The 8,664-nt window shown below is 43.9% G+C and overlaps 1 protein-coding gene across 2 annotated transcripts; it reads right to left on the minus strand.

Annotated features, from left to right (window-relative positions):
* On the minus strand, positions 5,021-7,913 carry LOC109833342 (aspartyl protease family protein At5g10770). 2 transcript variants are annotated; one of them, XM_020400982.1, is made up of 2 exons: positions 7,240-7,913; positions 5,021-6,488 (listed from the first exon to the last, which is right to left on the minus strand). In XM_020400982.1, the coding sequence occupies exons 1-2, from the start codon at positions 7,403-7,405 to the stop codon at positions 5,221-5,223; spliced, it is 1,434 nt and encodes a 477-aa protein (XP_020256571.1). In that variant the 5' UTR covers positions 7,406-7,913; the 3' UTR covers positions 5,021-5,220. The 2 variants fall into 2 exon arrangements, with proteins under 2 accessions (XP_020256571.1, XP_020256572.1); XM_020400983.1 differs by lacking the exon at positions 7,240-7,913 and adding an exon at positions 6,827-6,916.

Genomic DNA, 8,664 nt, shown 5'->3' on the forward strand with positions numbered 1-8,664 from the left:
ATGCTCACATGTCCATTTTTTCTGAATATCAGCCCCTTTCCGGGGGCACTCTTCAAATATCTCAGAATCTGGTACACAACGTCCATATGATCCTTCCTCGGATCGTGCATGTAGCGACTCACCACGCTCACTGCAAAAGAGATATTAGAACGTGTGTGACTCAAATAGATTAACCTTCCCACCAGCCTCTGGTATCTGTCACGATCAACTGGTTCTCCAGCCTCAGCACCTAGCTTGAACTTCTGGTCGATCGGTGTAGTTGCAGGTTTGCACCCTAACATCCCTGTCTCTTTGAGAAGATCCAGTGCATACTTTCTCTGGGATAGGACGATTCCCTCCGCTCCTCGAGCTATCTCTATTCCAAGAAAGTATCGAAGCAAGCCAAGATCTTTCACCTTGAATTCCTTACCCAGTCTTACTTTGAGTTGGGCAATCTCCTTCTCATCATCTCCTGTAATAAGCATATCATCCACATATACCGCCAGCATGGTAATGTGGCCTCCACTTCGTCGAAAGAACACGGTATGGTCGGCGTTGATCTGCTGGTACCCCATACCAATCATAGCCCTTCTGAATCTGTCAAACCAAGCACGAGGAGACTGCTTCAGCCTATAGAGAGACTTCTTCAATCTATAGACCTTTCCCACTGTCTGATCTGTACCGAATCCTGGTGGTATCTCCATGTATACCTCCTCCACTAGATCTCCATGAAGAAATGCATTCTTCACATCTAGTTGGTGTAGCTTCCATCCACCATTTATTGCCAGAGAGATTAAGGTCCGAACAGTGCTCATCTTCGCCACCGGTGCAAAAGTCTCATCATAATCGATGCCATATGTCTGACTATACCCTTTTGCCACCAGACGAGCCTTGTAGCGCTCAACTTGTCCATCTGGATTCTGCTTCACAGTGAAGACCCACTTGCATCCAACTGCTCTCTTCCCTTCTGGTAGTTTTACTAGCTCCCAAGTGCAGTTCTTCTCCAGAGCTCCTAGCTCCTCGTGCATATAGCTCCTAATGCATAGCTGCTTTCCACTTTGGGTCCTTCTTAGCAACCTGTCAATTGTTAGGTACAGTAACAGAATCCAATGATGCAATGAATGGGTGGATATTAGAATATGATATAAACTGGGCAAGATCCCAACCATATCTATCGGGAGGATGTCCCGCACTGCTGCGAGTAGTCCTCCTTACTGACATTGGTGTGGGAGGAGTAAGGAGAGGATTGATATCACCTTGGGAGGAATCTGATGGTGGTGTAGGTGTCTCAGGAGTCGGGACAGGCGTTGGTAAGGGACCTGACACTAGTGACACTGTAGGTACTGTTTCCGCAATTTGCTTCCCCTTCCTACTATAGGTAAGTAGCTCCCCCTGAGCCGTGGGCCTAACACCTCTTGTCACCTTATCCTCTTCTTCTTTATTCTCCTGCTCCTCCTCAACCAATTCTCCTTCCCAAGGAATCGTTAGAGAAATCGATTTCTCCACATTATTCTCTACATTATTCATCTGCCTCTCACCATTCTCCCCTTCTCGCCTCATACTTCCAGTATTGGGCGAGTCACCAACGGATGAGGGTACCTTCTGTGTGTAATATGGCTCAAATTCACGAAAGTACACATCCATGCTCACGAACAGCCTTTTCTCCACCGGGCTCCAGCAAACATATCCCTTTTGAGTAGCAGAATATCCCACAAAAATACACTTCACCGCTCTAGGGGTAAGCTTCCCGACGGATGGTCTGTTATCCTTCACAAAACACACACAGTCAAATACCTTCAGTGGAAGAATCCCACCATTATCTCCTTTCAATGTCTCACACGGAGACTTCCAATCCAGTACTCTTGAGGGCATTCTATTGATCAGCGCCGCTGCAGTCAACACCTCTTGCCCCCATAATGTTTCTGGAACATTCATGGAGATCATCATACTTCTAGCAACCTCTAAAAGATGTCTGTTCTTCTTTTCTGCTACCCCATTCTGAGCTGGTGTGTATGGACACGTAGTCTGGTGTTGTATTCCCTGAGATGACAAGTATTCTCCAAACACTCTGTTGGTGTATTCTGTCCCATTATCAGATCTCAATACCTTCACCACTGCTCCATATTGGGTCTGAACATTCCTATGAAAGTTTTGAAAGCAGCCAAACACTTCACTCTTATTCTTCATCAGGTATAACCAAGTAACGCGAGAGAAGCAATCAATGAATGTAACAAAATACTTGTATCCGTTCATAGAACTTGTGGAACAAGGCCCCCAAACATCTGAATGTATCAGATCAAATGCATGAGAACTCCTATGATCAGAACTAACATAAGAGCTTCTAGTAAGCTTTCCCAACTTACATGCATCACACACAAGTTTCTCTTTATTTGCTTTATCAAATAAAGATGGATACAACCTACTTAAAGTACCAAAGGATGAGTGTCCCAAGCGCTGGTGATGAAGCATCAATTCACTCTCGGCACTCATTTCAGATCCTACTTCTACTCTCTCTACCATTGACACCAAAGCTGAGTCCAGCCCCTCACGATCTACGTACCACAGTCCATTACTCCACGTGCCAGTCCCAAGTCTCCGTCCTGTCCCTTTCTCCTGAAAGATCACCTTGAGAATGTCAAAAGAAACGATACATTTTAGTTGGAGGATAATAGCACTAATGGACAAAAGATTTACTGGAAAGGAAGGAGCATGCAAAACATTGGACAGAGTTACAGAACCTGTACAATTAACGATACCCTTACCAACCACAGGCTGAAATGTACCATCAGCTGTTTGGATGCTATCTGCTGATGCTAGGTGAGTGTATGACGAGAACTCACTAGCGTTGCCCGTCACAAGTCGAGATGCACCGGAGTCGACAATCCATTCTGATGGTCTATTGGGAGATATAGAAGCAAGAGCATGTATGTCATCCGTACCTTTGGTCGGATGAGCATAAGTAGCAGAGTTGCCTTTGGATGTCTCCTCAGTTCCACTTCTTCTGTCCCCATCTCCTGCTACTCTCTGCTTCCTCCGAAGAATCTCCAGGATCATATGTTCCTCCTCAGTAAAGACCATCTCAGTTGCTTCCTCTTCCTCTGCTACCATCAGATTCGCTCGATTCCCTGCTCCTCTTCCACCTCGTCGACCCCCACGGCCACGACCACGACCTCCAAACTGTACACGTCCACCCGAATCTCCTTCCTTGGGTGGCTTGGTGCAAGCATGCCTTAGATGACCCACTGTGCCGCAGTTGTAGCACTGTCGAGTCTCTCCCCTAGATCCAGTGTTGCTAGAGGCTGCCATTGCTGACTTCACCACAGGAAGTCCACCTGTCCCCGCCTGCAGCCGAATGCGAGTCTCCTCCTAGATCATAGCAGAGACAGCCTCCTCAAGCGTGGGAATCTTCGGTTGAGCTAGTAGCAATGCGATTCGCTGAGCGAACTCTGATGTCAATCCCTTGAGAAACACCATAGACCTCTCCTGTAGAAAGGCCTCCCGCTCTTTACATCCCGGGTCCTTGCAGCTAGCCCGGGGGGGAAATGATCATAATCCAGCCACAGGCGCTCCAACTCTGTAGCATATTCCTGTACAGTCCTCTCTCCCTGGACTGTGGCATCGATCTCTCCTTTAATCTGGAATACCCTCAGGTTATTCCCCACTCCATCATATGTCCTCCTCAACTTCTCCCAGACGTCCTTCACCTTCTCAATGCCATCCACCGTGGCGGCGATCGTCGGGACCAACGAGTTGAGAAGCCAGATGTACACCAACATATGAGTGGACTTCCACTCATCTCTTCCCTCTGAGTCCTCTTCCGGCGCTGTCACCTCTCCTGTCAGATAACCCTCCAGATTCCTCCCTGCAAGGGTATATCTCACCCGCCGTGACCTGACCAGCTCAGGTACGTACTAGGTCCATCCAGCTTCAGATCGATGGTCGGAAGCTCCAACTTCTTCGATGGTTTTGTCGCGCTCTCCCCAGCCGACAACTTCATCAGCTTCATCAAAGTTGACACATCCGCAGGGTTCAACTTCTTGATGATCTCCTCCATCGAATAGGCTTCAGACCCATCACCTGTTCACCTTCTCTTCTGACCCTTGTTGTGTGCAGTAAAAATTTTAGCAGCACCTCTGCTGCACAACAAGAGTAGGATCTCAAACAAATTCTTGTTTCTCAGAGGAAACAAGAACCAAAAATAGTTATATATCTCATCGCTGTGAGATATATACTCTTCCTGTCATCAGTTCGAGGACTGAGTCGAGGGAATCCATGCCAAGGAGGGAAAGGGGAGGGGGGGGGGCGGCGGCTAGGAGAGAAGAGGGTGGAGGCTCTGATACCAAATTGAAAATAGAGAGAAAACCCTAACTTTATTACTCCATAAGATGGGCTTATATAGGCCCTTACTACACAACTTACAAATAACACCCTATCTATTACTAATATGTCAACAGGCAGCGGATGTTAGTTTCTGAGTTAGATGGACTAAAGACGCACAAAAAAAGTACATTGGGGCGCGCGCGCGCGCCGGGGGGGTTACTGTAGCTTCAGTAGAGGATTAGGCGAAATATTTGCTTCGGTGGTTTGAGCACTTGGAATGGAGGCTGATTATGGCTCTAGACAACAGGAGGCAATGGTTGATGGTCTTCCAGAGTAATTTAAGACTGGAAAAAGACTTACGTGAATGCACATGCATCGATCTTCAAGAGGATATGATAGGCGGTGTGCTTTCAATAGGATATGATAGACGGTGTGCTTTAGCTGAATGGAGATGACATTCATGTATATGTCTGAATATGCGCGATCACAGTTCTTGCCTTTAATGCAAGGAAAAGTTGAACGATAGAAAAATTGCTTGTCAGAAATGTGGTGCGGCAAGATATACTTGGTATTTGAGCTTTGCAATACGCGTCAAACTTCTGAAGTTCTTTTAGTTTGATCTTTGCGATACACTCCAATTTTTCTCTTAAGGATGTTTTCGATGGATGGTATTATTGGATCTGTCCAATATAATTACAGTCCAAGTTATGTCACCTGTTCCTGAATTCTTAACATAATTTCACAGAAGCAACTGCAACATGACATTTACATGGGAACTGTACTACCTATCAGATAATCATCATGATGGCAGATTCAGGCAATTGGATGGCCTTTCCAATAACTGATCAGGCTCATTGCATTTGAGAATCAGACCTACTATATCCAAACGATATCTCATATTATTTTTTATTTCTATGTTCTTTAATTATATCCGCAAGTCTCTTCTGCAAATCCCAACCTAGATCCCATAGTATCATACACAACTCTCAGATTCTTCTGCTGATAGTTCCCTATAATCCCTACTTCATCCTCATAAGATAATCCTGTGAAAGCCAAACACACTTGAGATGCATCGGACTTAACAAAATAAAAAACACCACTAACATCGACTTCAACCTCCACTGCACTTTCAAACTCCAGCTTTACTGTAGGAATGTTCACCTCCTTTTTTCCTGACAAGTCAAAACAAGTGTCCAATATCGAAAACCCTGGAACTGAAGGGTATTGCGAGAATTGCTCCAAGAACTCATCTTTCACAGCCTTGTAGATAGAAGGAACAAGCCTAGTAATCACTGTTCCCGAGTCTATAAGAATCTTACCACTCAAAAAACCAGAAGCCTGTAGAGAAACTCCACCGATGCTCATACCCGTAAGGTTAAGAAAATAGAAAGGAGACTGGTTAGGATCCAAGATCATTCTAGTATACACCACAGGAGTTGAGTTTCTATAGCTAGAGGAATCACTTCCAAGAACCAAAGCACCAGAAGAATCAAATTCCTTTGTAGGCAGGCAATAGGAAAAAAACCCTCCAAACTGATCAGTGGTTTGAGACACCAAGGAAAGTTCGCTTTGGGCGAGCCCCATTAGACCTGAGGTTCCCCCAAAGAGCCCACGATTATTTTGCCCACAGCCAAAAGCAAATCCTTCGATGACTGTTCCAGCTAGTTTTATCTGGTCACGAGCTAGGATTCCACGAGTATATGATCCATCTCCATAACTAATAGCATAGGTGCAACTTGGATGGTTTAAGCTGCAGTTGCTCGAATCTCCCGTAGATACTTGAAGAGAGTGACAGGTTGGTGAATTGCATTGAATTGGTTGGTAAGAAAGAGAAGTAGAGGGATCAAAAATAGGATCTTGTTGATTGTAGCAAGATTGGCATGGTTGGCACTGAATCCATGTCAGATCGCTTCCTGTGTCAACGATCACTGTCATCTTTCTTGATCCTAATTCAATGTTCACGATGTAGTTTAGAGTCTGGAGCTTTCTTCCAGAGGTTAGAGGGATTTGGGCTTTTGATGATCCTTGTTGACTCTTGCTAGAGATTTTATTCATTCGAGACAGCAAGTAAGAAACTCGTGCTTCATCTGAGACCATTATCATTTGAAGTTTATCTTCTTGGTTTGGAGTTGGTTCCCAAGAGGTACTGTGGTGCCTCATTTCAAGCACTATAGCATCCTTTTCTCTTCCTGCTCGTGAGATAAATTTGGTCTTTGATTAGAGGATTGAAATGCGTTCTGGAGAGTGGATCTTACTTAAAATATACAGAAAAAGTTGGTTTTCTTTGCAAGCACAAAAAGGAATAATATATATAGGTGCAAAATCTACTTCCCATTTCAGAGGAAATAAGAATATTTCCGAATTCAGATGGATATATTTCTGACATGTTGGAGATATACTTTATCAGAATTGAGTTTTGCTGTGGAGATCTAAAATATTGGTTCTAAACTTCTCGCGGTGAAGATGTATTGGAAAAATTTGAAGTCATGACATAGTTTGATCAGTTGTATTGAGGTAGAAAGAACACCTGAATTCATGAAATGTTTCGATCAGCTGCAACTGGAAGTGGAAAGGAATAGGTTTCTGGGGGTTTAATCGAACTAGGTTTCTGTGACAATAAAAATGGCAAATTCCCTGATTCAGATACATGCCTGCAAGAATATTAATCAATACTATTACTTCCGATTTATAAGAGATTAATGAATCTCTGGTGTTCTACTAGAGGACTGTGACTAGTTTTGAGCATATATTCCAGGTCACAAAGTTGCACTGGAACTGTAAAATGCAAATACGGATTGATAAAATGTACCAAAACTCTGTATTTAGTTAAAATAAAATTAAAAATTTCTCCAGCAGTAGATACAGACATTAATAAAACTATAACAAACTAATTTTCGATGTCTTTTTCTTAATGCAGAGAAAGCTTCGAACTAATCTTACTTGATCTCTGTGGTAACAAGGGCTGAGATGGTCTGCTTCTCCTCCAGTGCAACTCTTCCAATGAAATCACTGTCGTGTCTGCAGTGCAGTGAACTCCACTTCCAACGGCGACAAGAAGAAGAAGAGAAAGAAGAAGTTGATGAATAAGCCAACGCATTGTTGCCATAAACGTTACCAAGTTAAAGCTGATGAAAGATGAAGGGAGCTTAAAGAGAGAGGAAGAGATATAGAGTGGGGAAAAGAGAGGGAGTAGTGTCTTTATGAGAGATTCTTGTGAGTGGTGGATTTAGGCAAGGGAACAAAGGAGAAGGGGCTGGCTCTCTGGACCCACCACTTGTGCTTGAGAATTATTGTAACATTCACATGCATTTCCTCCTCCTCTACACAACAAGTCAAGCCACAGAACCTAATCCTGCTGCTGCTCCTCCCCCCAAAACTAAAACCACAAGCACTTGTTGCTTTGTCTTTAAGCTTCATTGCTTTCTATTGTGAACTGGGTGCATTAAGGTACATTATAGCAGTGTTACAGAGGACAAGCTGTTTGCTGGCCTTTTCTGTGTTTGTTTGTTACTGTAGACAGCCCACGCCTGCTTAAAACCCCTCCCTAATTAATAGCATAATAACTGTACTACTATTGCTAATATATGTAGAAGCAAATTTTTTGGGACATCTTAGTGTAAGTAGTAGGTGATTTATTGGGCCTTTTTCTATTCGATAAAATTTGAAGGCAGTATGATAATTGTATGTTGGAAAAATTGCAATAAGGAGAATAAAAGAAAATTGACTTGTGTTTCTTCGATCCCGGTTACAATTTGATTACAAAAGAGAGGAAAACGAATTTGGTTCTCCCCTTTGTTTAATTCTGGGTTCTTCACGGTAGCGATGGAGTGCCTCCTTCGAATGCTTGCGTCGATTTGTTTAATTCTGGGTTCTTCACGGTAGCGATGGAGTGCCTCCTTCGAATGCTTGCGTCGAATTTGCTCTCCGTTGACGCCTTCGAATGCTTGCGTCGAATTTGCTCTCCGTTGACGATCCGAATATCTTGATTCACTGGAACGATGTTTTCTCCTCACGATTTGACGTTGTGGAGAATTTGCGTGGCAAGTTTAAAACTCTTGATGAGTTGATAACTCTGATCGAGTTTAGGACTCTTGAAAAAGAGTTGATTTGAACCGAGAATCGGTTCTCAAGCCAAGGCCGAAGGCTTCAAGGAATGCTCCAAAGGATGAATGCCGATCTCTCACTTTGCTGCCAAGTCTCAGATCCGAAAATGCCAGCTGAAAAAGCCTTGAACTCCGGACCAAAGAAGCCAACCCTGAACTCAGTTGAGTTTACTCGCTTTTATAGGGGATTAAGGGGATGTAACCACCCCTTAAATTACTCCTAAGTGGGGTGTAACCGCCCACAAATCATGGGAACCGGTTT

This window comes from Asparagus officinalis, chromosome 3 (genome assembly GCF_001876935.1).
Source record: "Asparagus officinalis chromosome 3, Aspof.V1, whole genome shotgun sequence".
Lineage (NCBI taxonomy): Eukaryota > Viridiplantae > Streptophyta > Magnoliopsida > Asparagales > Asparagaceae > Asparagus > Asparagus officinalis.